Here is a 23,630-nt window from a genome sequence, read left to right as displayed (position 1 = left end):
AAAATCGCATACTACTGTAGAAGTAAAAAGACACGCTAATTGGTGAGAAGAAAATATCTTACCAAGAAACCTAAAGAGGTGGGCAGAATACTTTGAGGAACTGCTAAACCCACAAGAAAATACCAATTAAATACAATCACAAACTGAACCCAAGCAAAGCAATAATAAGGCCGAAATAAACGAACCATCAGATCGGGAGATAGAGAAAATAATAAAGCAGCTAAAACAGGGTATAACAGCAAAAATATTCAAGAAAGGTAGACAGCTATTACTTAAACGAATAGTAAATAAACCTAATAAAACGAATTTGGAAAAAAGAAAAATTACCACAAGGCTGGAAAAATGCATCCATATGTCCGATCCACAAAAAGGGAGATAAAAGCCAATATCATAATTATAGAGGAATTGCTTTATTAAATGTAGCATATATATATATATATATATATATATATATATATATATATATATATATATATATAAGATATTGGCTTTATCATTAAGAAACCGACTAACAAAATATGAATCTGAAATAATAGGTAAATATTAGGAAAGGTTTAGAAGAGGAAGATTTACAATTGATCAGATTTTTACGATAAAACAAATATTGCACAACAACTAACAAAATCTAGGTTTGCATATTCTATTTGAGACTTTAAGCAGGCATACAACTCAATCGATAGAGAAATATGAAGCGATGAATATTTTAAAATTACCCACCAAACTTATTAAGTTAATGGAAATGACCTTAAAAGGAGCATTAAATAAAGTGATCCTGGAAGTAGGGTTATTCGAGACATTTATGGTAAGGAAGAGATTACTTCCTACTAAAGAGGAGATCCACTGTGCACATATTTATTTAACTTTATCCCAGAAGATATAATACGAAAGTGTAGAGACAAAGAGTATAATATACTACAAGAGAGCACAAGTTAGTGCTTTCGCAGACGATATTGCAAATAAGATCAAATTAAATATAGCCCGAAGATAATCTAGGAATAAGTAGGAGAAGTAGAGAATATTGTTGTTAAAAGTGGATCAATTCGAATACCTTAAAGTGATAATTAAAGTTCGGATTTATAGGCAACAAAAATTGAAGAAATAAGCGCCTATATAGGCAAAGATTTTTATTAAAAAAGGCAGGAATATTAACATTTAGGCAAAATATAGGCAATAAAGGAATATAACTTATTATTTATTGTACAAAGTGAATTAACGTAATATTAACTTAAGGCAGGTATATTTACACATCATAATCATAACATTAGTATAAATAAACTAGTAACTAAATAACTGTAAATTAATAATTAAACATTGTAACCACTAAAAATTTAACATTAATAGAAACAACTAAATGTTTTTCAATATTTTCGGTCTTAAAACTATGTCTTCAATGACAGATGTAATTATAGCATATTTCAGAGCGGATAATAAATCTGGCATAATTTGAAATTCCTCGGAAAATGTCCCATTCAAAACTTTAGCAACATTAGATAAAAACGAAAAACCTTAATTCTTGTCGAAAACATATTTCATTTTTTTTTTAAATTAATTGACCGTTACTTCCAGGTGCCGATTTAATTTTCATCTTTAAATTATCTATTAATTTTACTGACTCACATAAATTTATCTCTTGTTTTTCTAATAAGGTAATTGTGGTAACTATTAATTTATAATTGTCATTGATATAAGCGAGTTCCTGTTTCAATTTGGAATTTTTTAATATTTTTTTTTGCTTCTCGAATGGCTTCGGAAATATCATCATCAAATTCTGACATAACTAATTTTATTTCATTGCAGTGTTCAAAGTAAAAAAAAACTGCTTCGAGCCAGGTTCCTCGCCTTGTAATTACTGGTTTAGGTGGCAAAGGGACACCGGGAAGTCTTTCTTTATATATTTGCACCCTCAACGGAGCCTTTACAAAAATTTTTTCATAAAATTTTTAAAATTATTTACCAACGGAAACAGATTTCTTATTTCTTCAGCAATTCTATTTACCCCGTGGGCTACACAAGTGCAATGAATTAAATTAGGATAAAAAATCTTTAAACTAACAGCAGCTTTTAACATATATTCCGCAGCATCTGAAAGCATTAAAACTATTTTATTCACTGGTACAGCGTTGGGTAAAAAGAGGTTTGTTAAACTATCTTGTATAAATCGACTTATTGTTAAATTGTTTGTTTTTTCCAAGTCTTTAACGGCAACCAAATAAGGTTTTCTCGCAAAGTTTTCGTTCAAAATTCCAATCATTAAATTAGCTATGTACCTGCCGCATGCATCTGTCGTTCCATCCATGATAATATACAAAATATTGCCCTCTAACTCCCGCTTAATTTTTGAAATACATTCCACATAAAATTTTTCCACAATATGTTTTCTCAATGTACTCTCGTCCGGTAAGGATTTATTAAGATATTTTTCGAGAAAGCATTTAAATTAGGATTATTAACTTTATATAGAGGAATGTTGGATGCAATCATCATCTGGCATAAATTAAATTAAAGTGCGTCTTCCTCCTTTTTTTTTGAACTGCTTAAACTATCCAGCAGAGATATTTGGGCTAACTTAGAGGAATTTAATTTTTCCAAATTACGTTTATGAAGTGGGGTTCCACAATGCTGGTCAATAAAGTACTTTTTTCTACTTGAAATCTGAGAATTAAAAAAAAAATTAGAATTCTAAAACCGCTTTAGAATTTAGTTATGTTGTGGGACGAGAAAAAAAGAGAAAAAATAAAACTTACCGATTTGCCGCATGGTTTACAAAATGCTCCATCTCCTTCTAGAGAAAGTTCCGAATAAGGTGCGATCCATAGCCTTAATTTAGATGTCATCTTTTCACACAAATGTCTAAAACGTTTTAAAAAGTGTTCTTTGCTTTTCGGTATACGTAACAAAACTAAACTAGGATATAGCAATTTGTGACTAAACTGTGATACAGTAACCGACTGTACAACTGTTAAAAAACTAATAGAGCTTAGTGATTTCCAAATAGTTTACCCTCAAGTATCGATCAGGTACATTTTCCTAGAAATCTGTTATATAAACAAACCATTGATATTTTATTATTGATCCAAAATGTTATTATAGAATGGTTCAGTAATAGAATAATATCATGGGTAGTACCATGAAATTTTAAAAAAGGCACAAATAGGCAGAATTTACGAAAAAAGGCAAAAAGTGCAAAAACAATTATAATAGGCAAAATAGGCAAAAAAGGCATTTTGCCTATAATCCGTGCTTTAGTGATGATTACAAATAGAGCCAAAGAAGATATTAAAATAAAAAAAATACTACAGGAAGTAAAGCGGTAGAAGCACTAAACAAAATGATCAAATCTTAGGAGTTAATATCCAGGAATACAAAAATCAGGATTTACAAAACGATTGTGCAAGCTTCGGTTATGTATGGCAGTAACACTTGGGAAAAATATAAAGAAATTTAAACTATGCGAAAACAAGGTATTACGCAAGATATATGGAGGGACAAAGGACAATGACGGCATCTACATTCACGTCTCTGCATCATTGTGTTTATACATTTTAGGCAAAAGAGCTTCTCGCGTTTCCAATCCGTTTTAAAATTCGAATTGAGTGTCACTTATCTGAAACTCAGTTCTTGTAAATTTATGTATCGATGATTCTGAAAAAAGTTTTAATTACTTGATACATCACGCTTAATATTCAAAAGACACCGCATTGTGAGGCATTGAAGTTTTTTGATTTTATGATATTTTACCTGTATCATATCTTATTGAATTTCTGTTGTCAAGTCAAGTTGTCATTGAAGCTGTTGTTAAGTCTAGCCGTTATCGCTTTTATAGCTGTTATCATGTCTTGCAGACAACTTTCGTTGTCTGCAATTAATTAAAGTATTTGGACATTGGTATTGTCTGGACCGGAAGCTTTTCGGTTCTTCTAAGCTTTTACTGCATAAACAACTTCCTCTTTGGTTAATTCTGGACCTTTTTCATTTATTCGATTATCTGTAGATGGTGGATAACAAGGTTTATCGTTGTAAAAAAGTGTCTGAGTGTATTTTTTCCATCTCTCAAGTTTGCCTTCTGTACATATAATTATTTCGTTATTATTATTTTTTTAATATTGTTTCTTGTCTCTTGTCATTTTTTTCACTTTTTCCTTTTGAACTTTCAGAAATCTTTTTAGTCTAAAATCCATTATAACTGTACTGTGATTGCTATGAATATCAGCTCCATGGTATGATTTAGTATATTTTATGTACTTCTTGACATGAGGTCAGTTTCATTCCTAACAATTTTATTTTCTCTATCTAAAGTTTATTTCCAAGTGTCTAGCCTTCTAGGATGTTGTTTGAAGTAGGTGTTGGTTATTAACAGGTTGTTCTTTCCGCAGAATTGTATAAGTTGATTTCTCTTATTGTATCTGGTTGACGTATTAAGGAGGAATTTATATTATTTTGTTATTGGAGTTATTTAATCAATATACCAACCATTATATATTAATTTGAAAAAAAAATTGCAATATACTGAAAATAAATAGACTCTTTTTATGGTACCGACGCACTAATGAATGTTGAATATAACCATTGCAAAGGTATCTGTATTGTCGGCTTTTCTTAAAAGTTTCTCGATTTTACCCTTTATAATCAGCTGCAACAACTTACACTTATCATTTCTAAGTACGTGCCCGAAATATGCTGTCTTTCTCCCTTTAATAGTGATCAAATGTTCTCTCTGCCTCTCTCTTTCTCTGTCTGTCTGTCTCTCTCTTTCCATTCTGTGCAACATCGTTTCGTTTCTAATATTATCTGTCTACGATATTTTTGGAAATCTTCCAAAAAGTCACATCTCAAAAGCTCCCAGCTTTGTAATAAAGTGAACATCAACAGTTCAAGCATCGGCGCTATAAAGAAGAACAGAGTGATTATAATATTTTACCATCCAATATCGGATTTGCAGTTGTGTCTTTGCTTACTCAGAATTGTCCTCATTTTGAAGAAGGCTGCTCTTTATTGCTCGATTCTTCATTGAATTTTCGATTCAGGATTTAGATCTTCAGTAATTATTTAATTCTTAAGTATTTCATTTTGTCCACTTGTGCAATGAAGATATTGATTTTGTAGTCTATTAATTAAAAGTGAATTAATTTTGTCACTTTTTGCTGGTACTTGATATCGTTTCTTTATTACGTATTTTATTTATTAACACTCATGTTTTAGTTGTGATAACCCTCTCCCCAGAGAATAAAGGAGCAGTGAGTTTAGCTGGAAGTGTATTACCCGAAACATACATTTTTGATAATTTACACTTCCATTGGCCTTCGGAACATACCATTAATGGCAAATAGTAAGTTTTTTATGCAGTATGATCTGCAATTATGTTAAAATTTTAAATATATTAAGTGACTAGTCGACCCGACAGACTTCGTTCTGTCAAATAGATTTGGAATGTGGTAGTTTATTTCTTTAATTCTCCTGAACAGAACCGTCACCATGATGATAGGGCGGTATGTGAGGGTCAGCTCGGGTGACCTAAGTATTTTCGCTTCCACGAATTTTGGCCAGCCTTTTGGACCCACTAAAACCCCCGACTGGGATGTCTGCCAGAGGGCTTTAAACTAAGAGGGGAACTTAAGGTCCAAACCTGATTGAAAAATAATCTAAAGGGATAGTGGGAACCTAAAGGTGACAAATATTTATAAAGTGAGTGCTTGAATGACAAAACATAGAGATAATTAATTATTTATTATTATTATTATTAACACAGGGTTAATAACCGATGTAATAAAGAATAATAAAATAAAACGTATATAGGTATTTTCAGTAATCGCTTTATTGTAAATTAAGCGAATCGTAATTATTAACAAAAATCTGTTTTATTTTTGTTGTAGTGCTTTATGATATACAATATTTTTGTTTGATTGCCTGGTGAATATACAAACAAATCTGATGGTTTTCCAACACGGGAACAGGCAACATACAATTGACCATGTGAGAAACATGGATTTTCTAGATTAATACCACAAACACCTAATAATTGCCCCTGGGACTTGTTTATGGTCATACCAAAAGCAAGCCGCACTGGAAACTGTAGTCGTTTAAATTCAAATGGTACATCAGTCGGAATCATTGGGATGCGTAGTATCAAAATGTCTTCTCCTTTATACTGTCCTTTCAGTATAGTTGCTTTTATCACGTTGTTCAATAATTTTTTATCGCTAACCGTGTGCCGTTGCAAAGACGCCGTTGGTTGATATTTTTCAACATTATAAGTACCGATCTAACCTTTAATTGAATATTGTGAGGTGAGAATCCTGGTAAATCCAGCTTGTTTAAAAATTCTGGTGGATAGTTGACGACATCATCTTGGTTAGTAGCCAAATCAACTGATTTATATATCCTCAATTCGCCTGTAATCTGTTCTTTGTTTTGAAATTTAATTTATTTACATCTATTTTTGTAGCCAATATAGCCCGTTCGCTAAACCAATCATGGTTTCTGTCATTTTGAGCAACATCTGGAAAAACCTTTTGAATAAGTTAATAAGACAAAAACTTTGAGGAAAGTTAATGCAACCAGTCAAGGTGTCTATAGCAAATTTGCCATTACCAATGTCAATGAGTTGTTGAGAGAATTTGTCTCCAGATTGGTCATTTTGCAAGTCGACACGCATATTCTTGCTAAAGTGCAATACCTTGACATGTTTGCACAAATTGGAGGACTTTAAACATGCATTGAATTCATCAGCTGGCGTTGATCGTGGAATCACTGGCAATGTCTGACGAAAGTCTCCTGCTAATAAAATCATTGCACCACCTAAAGCCTTCAAAGATTTTTATGTGCCATCGTGCATTCATCCCAAACAATTAATTCACATTGCTGTAAAACCTTTGCCATTGCAGAGTTCTTCGAAATGTTGCAGGTTGGAATTTCGTTGCTTTGCATGTTTAATGGAAATTTTAGTGCTGAATGGGTTGTTCGACCACCTTCAAGCAAAGTTGCTGCGATTCCCGACGAAGCGAGTGCAAGTGCAATTTTATTTTGTCAGCGAATTGTTGCTAATATTAATAAAAAAAAGTTTTTCCTGAACCACCAGGTGCATCTAAGAAGTAAATCCCTCCTGTTTTATCATTTGTTACTTTCATAAGTGTATCAGATACATACTTCTGTTGTTCATTCAATAGTAGAAGATTTTTTTGAATTAATTCTTTCAGTGTTGAGATCATACAGTTCTTCTCGGTACAACTCTTGGTTAAAAGCATTATGCATTGGACGATTGGGCGCGGCCAGGCCTAATTGAAATAATAGTTTGTTTGACATCATTAAGAGCACATGTCCTCAATTGAAATCAATGCTTCATTGTAAATTTAATCGCTTATTTGTATATTTGGATTTCCCCTTCTAATCCGTATTTAATACAAAATACCGTCACACATGTTATCTTTGTACTTGATCCACAAATCATTTGTGTGGATCCCAAAATCTCCTTACCGGTGTGATATTGAATAATCAAAGGCGGTAATTATGATTTAACCGGCTGTGATACTGCGAAGTGACCGAACGATTACCGGTAAGTGTGATCTCCCATTACAAAGGTGAAAAAGCTAAATTAGCCAACGGCATTGAGATGTGGAAGGCCAACGGGATTATATTAAGTAAGGATATCCCCAGGACACCTTTTTCTTCTTAACATGCCATACACCAAAGTGCGTAGGCGACTATCTCATTACTAGAATTCTGTTCTTGGCGGCGTGACACAGCTCGCCTGTATTGTGTATTCCTGTCCATTCTTTAATATTCCTTAACCAGGATAATTGTTTGCGGCCGGCTCCTCTCCTACCTTCGATCTTCCCTTGTAGGATTAACTGTGGTATTTCATATTTTGCTCCTCTCAATATGTGCCCAAGGTAACCAATCTTGCGTTTTTTAATTAATTCAAAGAGTTCTCTTTCCACGCCGGCTCTCTTAAGGACGTCATCGTTTCGAACTCTATCCACCCAAGGTATGCGCATCATTCTTCTCAATGACCACATTTCAAATGCTTCAAGTTTGTTGATAGATGTTTTTTTCAAAGTCCACGTTTCCATGCCATAAAGCAAGATGGACCATATGTAGCACTTGACCATTCTGTAGCGATTCAGGACACCACAATCGCTGAAAATCCAAAACAAGCGGCTCTCAGTCCCGGGCACTCCTTAAGTGGGGAGAGGGTGCTAAGAATCCCCCGGTCGGTCAATAATGTCCCAAAAGTTAAAAGGATCGGTACGTGAAACATTCAATGCATGTACCAAGCAGGCAAAGTAGCAAATACTATTCAAGAAATGACTCGCCTGAATATATATATTTTAGGATGCAGTGAAGTTCGATGGCCAAATTCTGGAATAAGAATTATAGATGAACACCATATCTGTTATTCTGGAGATGACACAACAGGAAACAGAAATGGCGTAGCGATAATAGTAAAAAGTGAAATAGCTAAAGCAGTAATAGGATTTACGCCCATATCAGAGTTATGCTATTGAAAATTAACTCAAGTCCCTCTAATATAAACATCATTCAGGTCTACGCACCGACATCAGAATCCACCGAAGAAGAAATGAAAAATTTCTATCAGACTCTAGAAGACTCTCTAAAACTGACCAAAAAGCATGTACTATTATCGTGAGCGATTTCAATGCCAAAATAGGACAAAGTACAGTCGAGAATGTCGTGGGCTCATATGGTCTTGGCATAAGAAACGAAAGAGGAAAAAGACTAATCCAATTCTGCCAAGAGACGGATATGGTTGTAACGATTACATTTTTTAAATTACATCCAAGAAGACTTTATACATGGAAAGCACCCGGTGATACCCCAGGGAAAATCATAAGAAACCAAATTGATTTTATCAACATAAACAAAAGGTTTAGAAATTCTATTATCCCAACAAAAACATATCCAGGCACAGAGGTCTTCTCAGATCATAGTCTATTGGTTGCAAATATCAACATACGACTTAAAATAATTTACAAGAAAATGAGGCCCAAGATAGATATAAGACTACTAAAAGAAAATAACACCCACAAAAAAGTAAAAACAGAGATTAATAAGAATTTTGCGAAAATAGTTTAAGACACTACTAGAGGCATAGAAGAACAGTGGAACGAAATGAATAAATCTATTACCACAATTGCGCATGAATATCTAAAATCAAAAAAAAAGCAGCAAGAATGGATGACAGATAAAATATTGCAGATGATGGAAGAGCAAGAAAAGTAAAAGGTAGAAATGTAAACGAATACAAAAAATTGCATAAGACTATACTAAAAGAGATAAAAGGAGCAAACGAAGCATGGCTGGCAGAGAAATGTACGAAAGTTGAAACACAACGCAAACATGACGATTTCCATATGCAAAAGTGGTACAGAATACCAAAAAACAACGCAATGTAGGCATAGTTGTAGACATTGAGGGCCGGATTGTTACTGTCATTGAAGATCAATTACGAAGATGGAAAGAATATATTCAAGAATTATTCGAAGATGCAGCACGTAGTCCGACTGAAATAAACAATCTCTAAGGCCCAGAAATAACAAACAAAGAAGTAACTATAGCTATTCAGCGGATTAAAGATGGTAAATCACCAGGACCTGATGAGCTGCATGGTGAAATTTTAAAGCTATTAAAGGCACACCAAATCACAGCTCTTACGAAACTATTCAACAACATCTACGAGAGTGGTTACTTACCAAAAGACTGGCTACTATCAATATTCATTCCACTTCCTAAAAACCAAACGATAGAAAATGTGAAGAACATAGATTAATTAGTTTGATGAGCCATGTACTTAAAGTACTCCTTACTATCATTCACTCGCGCATATACACCAAATTAGAAGAACACCTGAGTGAAGTTCAATTTGGATTCAGAGCAAGACTGGAAACGAGGGAAGCACTTTTTAATTTGCAAGTTCTAATACAGAGAGCCAGGAATGTCAACTGCGATGTGTATGAATGTTTCATTGATTTCGAGAAGGCATTTGATAAAGTCACACATGGGAAACTAATCGATATCCTAAAAACATCAGGAATCGATGGTAAGGATATAAGACTGATCTCAAACTTATATCTCCAACAAAAAGCAATAGTACGATTAAAAAATGAACTGTCCGAGATCTTCACAGTCGAAAAAGGAGTTAGACAGGGTTGCATATTGTCACCGGCATTATTAATCATATACTCTGAAAACATCTTTAGAGAGGCCTTGGACGAATCAGACTCTGGGATTGCTGTAAATGGCCAACTTATAAACAATATTAGATATGCAGAAGATACAGTGTTGCTGGCAGATAGTGTGCAGGGGCACCAAAGGATGACTGATAACCTTGTAGAAGCATAAACAAATACGGCCTAAAACTAAATACCAAGAGGACAAAAATAATTATCATTAGTAAGAACACAAATATAAACGCCCAAATTACAATAGGCGATACACCGTTAGAAAGAATGGAATAAATATGCTATTTGGTCTGCAATATTAAGGATATTTGGGATCACAGCTACGAAATAAAAACTTCTGCAATTCTCTGCAATTTATCTGTAAGTACCAATATACGCATAAGAATTCTTAGATGTTACGTTTTTAGTGTCCTCCCCTATGAAGTAGAAAGCTGGGGCCTTACAGAAGATGCTATAAAACGATTAGGGGCATTTGAAATGTGGTGCTACTCATGTATGTTGAGGTTCTCATATATACACCACACAAGTAACATAACTATTTTCCAGAGGCTAAGAAAAGACAAAGAAATTATTAACACCATAAAAAAAACAGAAAATTGGCTTACTTCGGCCACATCGTGCGTAATGATAATTACCGACTTCTACAGTTCATTCTAAACGGCCAGATTAAGGGTAAGAGAGGTCCTGGACGTAGACGTATATCCTGGCTGGCCAATTTTAGGAAGTGGACTGGTCTAACGCCAACTGATCTATTTCGAGCTGCTGTGAATAGAATAAAATGGGTCAATGTAGTCGCCAACATCTCTAGAAGATAGGCACGTTTAGAAGTTATATTTGATAGTGTTTTCACCCATTTTGTAAAATAAGAATGTAAAAGCTTTATATTTTCCATGTCTGTCTGTCCGTAAACATAACTCTTTCGTTATTAGAACAGATAGAATGTCAAATAAATTGTCGAATAAGAGATTATAATCCACAAATGCTATTACAGGTGAGAGAAATTTGACTTCGGGCTAACGGTTCCAGATTGGCAACCTCAAGTACTGTTAAAGTCGATGAAATAGTACAAGCGATATATTATTCGACTCGTCTTAGCAAGACCAGAACAAATATATACTTCCAGTTTTTATATCATTTACGGTTAAAAAGTTGTAACCGGAAGTGCTACATTATAGTCGTAGAAATAGTACATAGTAATATCAATCGACACGTCAAAAGTTGAGCTGGAATATTTAGTTCCGGTTTTAATGTCTGGTTAAAAAGTTATTACCGGAAGTTTGGCAAAAATTACCCAAAATTAGTGAAATTGTATATCAATCGAAGCAAAGTTGCACTAGTTCAAATATCGACTTCCGGTCACTTTGGGTCAGAGTGTGATTTCCATTCTTGTATAGATATAACGAATACGAAATGAAGATCTGCGAAGAAGAACGAGTATTGCTAATGTTGTGAAGCGCATAGCGGGACTGAAATGGAACTAGGCCATGTAGCGAGAATGTACGACTTACAATGGACGAGCAAAATTACAAACTAGAGGCCAAGAGCAGACAAACGTAGTAGAGGAATACCACCACACGTTAGGCTGACGACATCAGGCATATCACTAAAAATTGGCGACAAAGAAACAAAATCGTATAGAATGGAGGAGTTTAAGGGAGGCCAATGTCCAGCAGTGGACGTGATAAATGAAGGCTGGATGATGATGATAGATATAACACTGTTTCTCTGGTCCGTACGATTTCTTTTCATATTTCTTAATGATTTCCATACTACAGTTGGTTGTGAAACTCCTATTTCTCTATATGAATGCTGTTGTTTTCACGTTAATTTTTTTCTTCTTTGACCTTTACACTTCTTTCCTTTATATTCATTAAGTGATGTTTCTGCTTTTAGGCTTAACCATTTTTTGCATATTTTTTGGATTGCTACTTATAAAACAAAAGAATTCATATAACACTACTTTATGTGCTATGTAATTGTTTTATTATTTTGTAATAAAAAGTTATATTTTCTATAGATACCCTTAGGAAATATTTTCCGAAATGATTTTAAGTTACGTAGGTGAAAAAAAATAAGACTGAACTTTAAGTTTTGCAAAATGTAAAAATATAACACTGGTATCTCTTTTGACCCTGTTTCATAAACTTTATTCAAAAATGTAATAAGCAAATATTATTCATACAAAAAAATAGGTATAGATAATCTAATCATAACACCGTTGATTGAAATATTATATATACCAATATTTCAATCAACGATAAAACTAAGAGTCATTAACAAAAAATGAATATCTGAAAAATATAAGGAATCGTGGACTTACCTTAAAATTTTTTGAGTCAAGAGCCACTGTGTTAAGAAACGATTAATACAGGATATATTAGTTTACAATGGTTGCAGTTTTAGATTAATTAAATAATTTTTCTGATAGGAACACTGATTTAATGCGTGGTTTGAAATCATAGGCCGCACAGTGACTATGTGAACATAAACTTCTTTGTCATCTGTGTTAATATATTTTCTGCTTCTTTATGGACAAAATCGTTTTAAAACGTATAAAATATTTCAGCAAAACACAACATTTGATCTCTATCAAAAATACAAAAAGTTTTTTTTATTGTTGTGGGTTAACGCTCTTTTGTATAATAGTATTCAAATGTACCTACATTCAGCGGTGGTTTATTTTGACATAATTATATTTGATCATGCTTGCCAATAAGAACTATTCAATTCCTAATTTTAGTTATCCACTTGAAGCACATTTTGTACATTACGCCAGATCTGCTGGAAGCGTAGCTGAAGGGTTGAAGAGACCTAATGGAATTGCTGTTTTGGGTGTTTTATTGGAAGTAAGTTCAAATTACCAAATTAATAATTAAATAATTCCGATAAATAATAGGTGTTGTAGGTAAAAGTTCTGCAACTATACAGAATGACTAATGAAGAATGAACGAAAATGTAACTTTGTTTAAAATTCAAATAATAATATTCTGAAAAATTAAAAGAGAAAAACCAAGTGGTTGGCTGCATACTATACAGTACTTACAATGAAGTAAAAACTTTTGATGTATACTGCCCAGCTAAGGAAAAGTGCAGTAAGTAACAGTAGTAGGATTTTATCATTGCTTTAATGATAGCCTTTAATGATTGCTTTACTTGATGGTGGAAACTGACTGCACTCATAAATGAATGACCAGGTTGGAAATTGTTTAAAAATATTACATTAGCTGCAATGTCATTAGAATTTATTATATACACTAAAAATGTGTAAAGACACCAGTTTTTGTTTTGGAAAGAGCAGTTGTCTAACCAAATAATAACTTTTTCAACATCTCGGTGTTGTTTTAAAAACATGTACAACGCACTAACATTGTCTTCTTTATTGCGGCCTGAAATTCCTTCATGCCACAACATGGAGTGAACTTTTTCATTACTTTTTCTTCCTAGAGGTGCAAAGGTTTCATGATAGGCTACCAATCGCTTTATAAATAATACTTTTTTGAACATGTCAAATCTTGGCAACATGATAACCTTCTGCATGTCACTTGAAAAACATATTACATTATTTGATCTTTCTTTTTTGTTTGCATGAAGAGTAAACTGCTCACATTTTTCGCACTCCTCGTGTCCTAGTTGTGCAAATAGTATATGTTGTTCCTTTACGATTCGCTTGTATAAATCATATGATACGTTCCTTTTATACTCCGGAAATTTTTTGACGAACTCACTGTGCTTCATTCATAATTAACATCACCTGGATGATAGCGCACATTTGGAGCATACTCCCGTCTGTAATGGGAAATCATGAGATGAAACGATTCGATGTGTTCGATGATTATGTGATGGGGTTTTTTATTTTTTGATGGCTGTCTTCCTCTCTTATCACTAGGTGGAGTTAATGCACTTTTAGGAGTGTTTGTGAGTGTGTAATGCACAAACCTGTCATTATTTTTCTTAAAGCCTAATGTGGTGAGGAAAAAACTCTTACAAACCTCTTGTGTAATGTCAGAGCAATATTTTAGTTTGTATTGAATAGATAGTGATCGCCTTTTTGTTTCGTTGTTTTTATTTCTTCTTCGTTTAACATCAACCTTATCACATGATGTCAAAATGAAATGCCTACGTTCAGACCACGCCATTTTCCAAAACTTTTTGTTTATAAACTCTCTTCTTTCTGCAGTAATTTTCTGGCCACACTTTTTTTTACAAAAAGCATCAGCGTTTTCACACGGTATGTGTTTTACTGCATGAAATATTTTCATTTCTTTATCTTTAAGCTTTTTGCTTTTTTCCAGGCTGGTTTCAAACCTATCTTCTTTCAAGTTTGTATTATCATTGTTTAGTTGGACCAGATTTGTAAATAGATTCTTAAATACTTCTGGTACATCTATAACTTGGAGGTTAGTATGACATGTGATTCTAAATAAACAGACTTACCAACATCAAATTCTTCCAGTGGACGTGATAAAAGTGTATTTGCATTAAGGTCATAAACTAGTATATGGTTTTCTGTTACCTGTTGAATTATATTGTCAGGTAATATCGCATCTCCAACATTATCTGACAACGTTACAGTGGAGCTGGATGGTTAAGGTCCTTCATTAGCTTCTAATAAATCACTGAAAGGACATTTTGTAGGTAAAATTAGCTAATTTCTCATCTTGTTTAACTCTTGTGTCAGTCTTGGTGCTTTTTAGAGCCAAGTTTACAATAATTTCAGAACGAGTTGACACGGTATTAAACTTTGAAGCACTCATATTCCAAAACAAAAATTAACTAAAGGTAATTTATATACTTTATTCACCACTGCAACAAAACAAATATTGGCTTAATATAACCTAAACTGAACACAGCAAGTTATCAGCAAACTCGTGTGCTACAAACATAATTTCCTAATTTACAGTTTACATAAATAAAATGCAGTATGTACATCAGCTGTTTAAACAACCACTAAGCAAGACTGCATTAAGTCCAGTTTACTAAGCATAAACGCAGTATGTGGAAAGGAGTTACTGCATTCTTGGTTAGTCTATTATACTTACGGCAGTCTTGCTCACTATTTTGAAACTTTTTATGCAGATACTGCAAAAGATTATTTTATATCTCAATCACTGTTGGAGATACGGCAATTTTGTGTAGCCCATTGAATTCTGCATGATTGAACTAAATATTCAATATTTTTGGACTTACGGCACTTTTCCTTAGCTGGGCAATATAATGGTATAGAATTTATTAAAAATTTAAATTATTAAAGGATTAACATTTTCAGAACATTTGCGGTCCTATCAAACCATCATCAGTAAAAACCTAGAAATAAGTATTTACACGTTAAAATAATTAATAAATTTAGTGAAATTAAAAGTAAAATGTTGACTGATATTAAAAATGTGGTAAATACTTACGTCTAAAAAAGTAGTTCAAACTAGCCAAACAGCAAGGTAAAATAACCCTTAGATTACATATTAAAAATATTAAATTTTAAAAATGTTGTGACACGAGGTGGATGTTATGGCATTTCAGTTTAAGGGAACATACACACACCTGCTCGAAAAAAAGGCCGATTCTTACGGTTGAGACCGTAGGACTCTTTAAGGAAAATAATGAGGACAATCTTAACACGGAATTTCACCCCATACAGAGAAAGAAGAAGATTAAAAATAATCAAAGATATAAAAAAAGTTTATGAAAATAAAACAATGGAAATAGAAGTGCAGGGATTAAACGGCGGTGATGATGATGATAATTAATCCTGTTGCTTGGACTTGAGCGATCTTCGACTCTTTGTTGTTCAGTAAAATATTATAATTTTTAGTTTCTGAATATACAATTGACATTTAGTTCATTCTTTATTATTATTCTTTATAATTATTTATTATTCATTCACTCACTAGACGGAAATGTGAGTATATAGTTAGAGAGAGATAGATGAAATGAACGAAAGCATTACAAATGAGTTATTAGATAAATAAAAATAGATTTCGTTTTATAATACGTTTCAGGAAGAGGTTTACTTTAAATTTTAAATAAAAAAGTAGTAACTATAATAATTATATTAATTATCTGAACAAAGTGATTAGGGGAGGATAGTACACAATGAGACAAAAAACACATTTTTATTTCTCACATTGACATTTTTGAATTTGTCTACAAACTGAGTTAACCAGGCATCAATATGATTATTTCCTCAATATAATATATCTTCTTATGAGTGAAGAAACAAAATCTATGATTATTTTTCTAACCATCTACATTCGTCTCATTGTGTATCATTGGTGGTACACAATGAGTCAAGTGGTGGTACACAATGAGTCAAGTGGTATTATTTCAATAATTTGTTAAAGTAAATACATAGAGTGTAGTCTTTATTATTGAAAATAGCAATATTACAGGTACACTAGAAAAATTGAAATGAAAGAAAATTTTAACGGATCTTAATACTGTCAAACTTTACATCAAATTTGAAATAAGATGCAAGGCGCTTATTTTTTTGATCTAAATTTTTTGGTTTTGGTAGCATTGATACAACCTCTAACCTTATACTGCAGCAATGTCTTCAACGAATGGATAAGCAGCCTTGAAGCTTACCACTTTTTCTTAAAAATGACACTTTAAATTCATTATCGTCTAATGTCTTGAGAACTTTAGCAACATAAAATATATTGTTTTCAAATTTCACTAATACAAAACTATCAATGGAAATTTCTGTACTATCATCAATGCCATAATCGTCTTCCAACTGTAAATTTTCACATTCATCGCCAGAAGAATCATCGTAATTGTTAGTTCTTCACTCTCCTCGGATGAAGTGCTATCACTTCGTTTATTTTTTTTCTGCTTTGGTGCTGAGCCGCTTACCTTATTTAAATTGACTTTAATTCGTTTATTATTCTGAGGAGTCATTTTTTTGGTTGTTGCTTGCGGTTTTAACTAATCCAAGTCAGGTGTGTTAGTTAAAATTACACTCTTTTTAGTTTTAGTTTTCCTTGCCTTCACACCTTTTCTCTTTTCTGCTTTAGGAAATCCTCATGAGGGGAGATGAAAGAACTTGAATTCGCAGATGATGCTATTGACTTAGAGTTTTGAGACATTATCGGGTTTTCAGGTGTCATTGGTGGGGATACTTCTTGATTTTCAGGTGTCTTCGATGAGGATGATATTACTTGATTGGAAAGCACACTAGACATTTCTTTTGACTCTGTTTGTGGATTTGGCTGTTCAGTTTCATTTGTTTCCCGTTTCCCGTTCCCAAAATTCCTGTTTATTAAAACCTAGACAGACCAAAGCTGAGGTGGATGGACGGGGTAACACAAGATGCCGAGAAGATCGGAGTCGGCAACTGGAAAATGCAAGCGAGGGACAGAATAGAATGGCGTAGAAAGCTTGAGAAGGTCGAGGCCCTCTAAGGGCTGTAGCACCAAGATAATGATGATGATGACAGAATATTAGTAGGTGTTAATGCTTTCATATGTGCCTCTCCTACACATTGTGCTATCTGGTATATTGAAATAGGTTTACCAGGATGGTTCAGCAACCATGAGTCTATAGCGGTATTGTAATACGCTTTAAAGGGAGAGAAAATTGAAACATGAAGGGGTTGCAGTTTGTTACTACAATGTGGAGGCAGAGTCAGTATGATTACACCATTATCCTTTGCCAGTTGAACAACTTGATATGTTACGTAACTCTCATGATTTTCGTAGATCAGTATGGAATGATTTTCAATTGAACTGTTGCTAAACTTGATGAAATGTTTTATAACGTCGACAAACAACTAGTTATTCATCCATCCACTTGGATTTTCCAAACCCAGTGTGTCAGGTGGAGCTCCTTGTGTCATATGCTCCTTATAATATTTCCTTGGAAAAACCATAACAGGAGGCAGAAACGTACCATTTGCATATATAATTACACATGTAGTAATAAGAATACTCCTTTCACCGCTAGTACAACTATTCAGCCGTTTTACACCTTTCTCCGCCATGACTTTCTTAGGTTTCTGCACTGCTGTTGTACTACGGTGTCTCATTGTGTACCAAGTATCATTGTTGTAAACAAATGCAAATAATCATATTTAATTTTTAGTTTTGAGACACGACTATTTGAGGTTAGACTAACTTAACTGTGGAACACGCATACACTTGCAAATGGACACAAATCAACATATAGTACTAATACTAAGTCAACAAAACTATATAAATAGTAACTTATTACCTTAATTAAACAGTTTATCACTGTAACTTTTACGAGGTCACGAATAAAATGGTGGTATTTTAACTGGCGCTGTAAAATGACATTTCTGAGATAATGTTGGTTGCAGAATTGAAACTTGGCGGCAAATTAAAAAAAATTAGAATCTCTTATTGTGTACCATGTCTCATTGTGTACTGTGTACTACTCTCCCCTACACAAAAAACTAGATTATTATAATTGAAATATTTTTTTTTAGTTATCTTTAGATGCAAACCCTGCATATGAATCAATTGTAAGAGCTTTGCCGAATATAACCGAAGATATAAGGCGTCCAGTCCAACTAGATAAACCAATCGCATTGGCCGCTTTCCTTCCAGAAAATAAGAAATCATATTTTTATTATGAAGGATCGTTGACTACACCAGCTTGTAACGAAGCCGCACTTTGGACAGTTTTTACGCAACGCGTAAAAATTGGACAAAAACAGGTAAAATAACTTATTATTTTCTTTAAGTATCTACTATTTTTTCTCAGGTGATAATTATTATGAATTTATAATAATATTAATCATCATGATTAGATTGTAGTGACAAATCGACCACCATCCTGAGATCGCTGATGAATGTTTTCTTCTGTCACTGTTATACACTAACACATGAATGTGCTTTCGAAAGAATATTTTAATATTATGCAGAATCATCTTTTTATCAGATATCAGATAAATATGTTAAAAACAATCTGTAAATTTTATTGTTTTAAAATATTTACTAAATTGTTTACTATTTCGAATTAGATTTCGTGTGTATTTCCAAGTCTCCGAAGATTTGCTTCCACCTAGACATGATTCCACTTCTTTCTTCGTTTTCATATTTGGTTTTTCGGGTATAACTATTCTTTTAAAAATTCTTTAATCGCGACATTTATAAGCGTCGCTTTATTTGTTTGTTGTTCAAGTTCATCACTTCATAATATGCTCTTATTTATTCGTCCGTTCTTTATTTCCAAGGCTTCATATGTAGCTCCCTTTAGTGATTTTAATATGTGGACATAAAGCATATTTGTGTCGTGGTTTAAATATGCACTATTAAATACCTAGTTTCTGGTCTAGCTGTTTTGGTATTGTTTTCATGAGCTGTCAACGTAAAGGATGTTTACATATTATATTACACTATGTTTCCCTCTCAGTTGTGTACATTATTTTGATTATCTGTATCTAAATTAGAAATTTATAAAAGAAGTCGGAACTTCCAGGAAAACCACCTTCTTTGTAACTTATTTCTAATATAAAACTGTTAACTACTAGCATTAAAATTCAACAAATTGGTTCAACACAAACCAAAACAACTTTATGTTTTGACAGAAGTGATAGCAAACTTATCGTGATGTTCGTATTTCATATTCGATTAATTTCAGAGAAAAATCCAATATAAGGTGTTCTCTAGATGAAACACCCTTCATACTGTTATGAGTCACAATGCTCCAATTGCGGCCCTGGAGTAACAGTAATTTTAGAAGTCGAATTAACCACTTTGACAGCAAAGTTCTGGAATTCCTTATCTGTAATTTTCTTTAATCTCGTATTAAAGTGCTGATTCGTCATTCGTATCTTCGATGAAACTCTACAACAAATGTTCTAGCGAATGTTTTAGAATGGTTCTAGAAATGTTCAAGGAGAAAATACTTTTCTCGACACTCTTTGAAAAGACAAAAACTTGTCTAAAGACAAGGGTTTTTGTAAGTGACCCATATTATTGTCGGTGATAAATATTAGTGTATATATAATTATTAATAAGATATTTGTTATTTAGTGAGTTTATTTTGTAGGCGAGTAAATTAAATAAAATTAATTTAATTAGATGTACTTCACTTAATTCCCGACTGACAGGTTCAATACATACAATTATGTAAACGTAATACTTTTAACTGTTTTGTATTTATTTTCCTTTGTTATTTCGTGCCTTTCAAACCTATCTGTCATTGACATTTTTATTAACTTATCATATATTTATTAAACAATGATAATTAGCCACACTACAAAATATTTTCTATTTTTTTAATCTGCCTTTACTTTTTGTAGTATAACACACTGAAGCATATATACAACATCAAAAAGCAGTTGCTTATTATGAATAATAGACCTCTACAACAACTTTATGGAAGAACTGTTAAGTATTCTACTTGTTGCCAATAATTTGAATTACTTGTTATTTGTAATTTATTTAATAAATAAGTACAAATTTTAAATGCAGTTGTATTCAATTCAAATTCCAATTCATTATTTGCAATTATATTTTGGTTGTCTGATAGGTAACCTCCTTTGCCGATTGGGGCACTGCGATCTCACAAAAACATTAGTTCTAGAAAGTCTAACCTATTTAGACATACATGTCAAATTTTAGCGCGACGCGACCATTCGTATATTTTTGACAGCTGCATAAAGTTAACGTGTTTGGTAAAATTACGCATATAGAGAAAACCGATTTTCGATCTCTCATTAAACAGTATTATTTGAGAAATAACACGGGGAAGGAAATAAAAGAAACCTACGCAGTTACATCAAAAAATGTGAAGAAACTCGACGAAATGGTTCTAGCTGATCGCACAATGAAGGTACATAAATTGGCAGAGGCCACAAGGTATTAATAAAGAGCGCACTAGCCATATTCTGAACGAAGTTTTGAATATGAAAAATTATCCTGCCGATGAATGCCGCACTTGCTGACCATTGACGAAAAACATGATCGTGTAACCAATTCTCAGCAGTGTTGATGAAACCTGGATCCATTACTATACACCGGAGAATATAATGAACGCAGGGCAGGGGACTGAAGTTGGCAAACGTGCTCCGAAGCGGCCAAGAGTCGATCAGCCGGTCGGAAAGATCAAGGCCGCTGTATGTTGGGATTCCAAAGGTATAATTTTAATTGACTATCTTGAAAAAGATAAAACTATTGATAGCCAATATTATTGTGCATTATTGGACAAACTGAAGTAGGAACTCAGTGAGAAACGTCCCCATATGCAGAAGGGAAAGTTGTTGTTGCTCTAAGCCAATGCACCTACTCACAAGAGCTTTATGTCGATGGCAAAAATTCATTATTTGAGCTTGGATTTGCTAATTTTTATTATTATTTTCCTTATTTGGCGGCTTATTTTCCTGATTTGACCCCCTCCGATTATTATGTGTTTTCAAATGGGAAGACATGGTTCGTAAATAATTAATTCAGCTCCAATGAAGAGATAATCGAAAAAACAAACACCTATTTTGCAGAGCTTCCAAGATCATATTCGGACGGCATAAAAAAGTTGGAAAGTCACTGGAATGGCTGCAATGTGGAAAAATTTAAACGCAGATTGTAAGATTACATTATTACTGAGTGCCGAAAGTCGCTGAAAACTTCTATAATGTTTATTTTAATAAGTTACAGGGGTGAAAAAAAAGAGAAAATTTAGTGTGATTTTTAATTTCAATTATCTCATTCAAAAAAACTTTTTGTTTATTCTAAGGGACTTTCGGCCCCCGGTAGTAATATAATCTTTCATACTGCGTCTAAATTTTTCAAAAATTGTATTAGTTTTCTCAGGATTCGAAAAAAATGAATGTATCGCTAAAAGAACACTACATCGAATACAATAAAAGAATTTACTTTTCTGAAAAAACATGTTTTTTATTTCAAAGGAGGTTACTTATCAGACCATCTAGTATAATAGTGTTTAAACATATTTCTAGATATGTAATTCCTTCTAGTAAGAAGTAAAACAAGGACAAACCAGTGGCTGAGCTGGAAATTTACGCTAGGGAAGGAAACTGTGAATGAAACACAAACTACATAAAAGGCATTAAGTTCTCTTTATTTTCCTAATTTAAGTGTTTATTTTGTTGAATTTGTCTGTCTATGGTTTAAATTCCCTGTCAGCTAATATAATTTTATGTTTCAACAATTTTTTCTTTAATTTCACACCTGGGAATAATTTAATAAATAATACCAATTCAGCGTTTTTATCGGCTCGAATAGGTAATAAATATATTACTAACGCAAAATTAATATAACTACTGAAAAAAACTGTTCTGCTCTTCCTTTTTTCAGGAGAAAACCATATTCTACTTCTCTTGGATATTTGTTACCTTATTCCTTAGTCAGAAAGTACATTCTGGCATCTTTACTACGCCAAGAAAAAATTTATTGCTTCAACCGCTTTCAAGAACCAATGATTATACTAACTTTACGGCAAAGCAAGCATGGTCATAGCTGAATCTCGGCAATGATTAAGACTACAAAGTCCATCTTAGCGGCATATTTTATTGCTAATTAATCGCTATTGATTGGTACATTGACCAGTCTCCAACTACCCCCTCAAACCTTAGCAAAAAAAGTCATCTCCGGAAAAATCGAGATATCGGCCAAAAACGTTAAAAAGAAAAAAATAAAACCCTAGGAATTGATTGCCAATTGTTTGCTGACGTTTTACGCCAAGCAACAACTTATTGCAGCAACCGTTTCCGGGAACAATGGATATGCTGACTTCACGGTAACACTAGCATAGCCATAGCTATACGTCGGCAATGAAAAGGGGCACAGGGCCCGTTTTGGCGGCATATTGTATTGCTAATTAATTGCAGTTGATTTGTATATTGAAAGAGATATCGGCCAAAACGATGAAACTAGAAAAGTGAACCACAACGAATTAATTGCCAACAACAACAAGAACATACCAACAATAGCGGATTAAAAGAAGTCACGGATGTATAGTATACAATTTATACACCATACATACAATATATAAACAAATAATACAAAAAAAAAACACAAAACAGTCAGAATTTGATATTCCGAGGATAAAAACGCTACCTTTAAACAAACCGTGTTTTCAACCAAAGACAGACTATTGTCTACAAGATCGAGGCCAAATAAGTCAAACAGCAATTTTGAAAAACATAACCTACAAACAACTTGTTGGTTTTACAGGGTGACAATTGGCAGCAATAGGGACGATTTGGTACACAAGAAATTTGGAAGAAAATACTATTTTATTAACATCAAAATGAAGCTTATATTATGCCATTTACAATCTAATTAAGTATGGAAAATAATGTTATCAAGATGGTAACCATCACGTTGGATGTAGTTTTCGATCCTCTTTATGAAATCCTACATAACACGCTCTAACATCGCTCGAACAATAGTCAGGATTTCTTGGCGAATTGCGTTCTTCAAGTTGATCAAATTACAAGGCTTAGTAGCACAT

The 23,630-nt window shown here is 33.2% G+C and overlaps 1 protein-coding gene across 1 annotated transcript in view; it reads left to right on the top strand.

Moving 5' to 3' along the window:
- Positions 1 to 20,608, top strand: part of LOC140452230 (carbonic anhydrase 9-like) — a 50,544-nt gene extending 29,936 nt beyond the window's left edge. The window contains exons 4-7 of the mRNA XM_072546386.1: positions 5,200 to 5,326; positions 12,937 to 13,042; positions 18,640 to 18,870; positions 20,461 to 20,608. Coding sequence (XP_072402487.1) covers positions 5,200 to 5,326; positions 12,937 to 13,042; positions 18,640 to 18,870; positions 20,461 to 20,574 — 578 coding nt within the window. The 3' untranslated portion in view covers positions 20,575 to 20,608. The remainder of the gene's footprint in view (positions 1 to 5,199; positions 5,327 to 12,936; positions 13,043 to 18,639; positions 18,871 to 20,460) is intronic.
- The last annotated feature ends 3,022 nt before the right edge of the window (positions 20,609 to 23,630 follow it).

The sequence above is a fragment of the Diabrotica undecimpunctata genome, chromosome 1, assembly GCF_040954645.1.
Source record: "Diabrotica undecimpunctata isolate CICGRU chromosome 1, icDiaUnde3, whole genome shotgun sequence".
NCBI lineage: Eukaryota > Metazoa > Arthropoda > Insecta > Coleoptera > Chrysomelidae > Diabrotica > Diabrotica undecimpunctata.
This window is presented reverse-complemented; position numbering and strand designations above follow the sequence as displayed.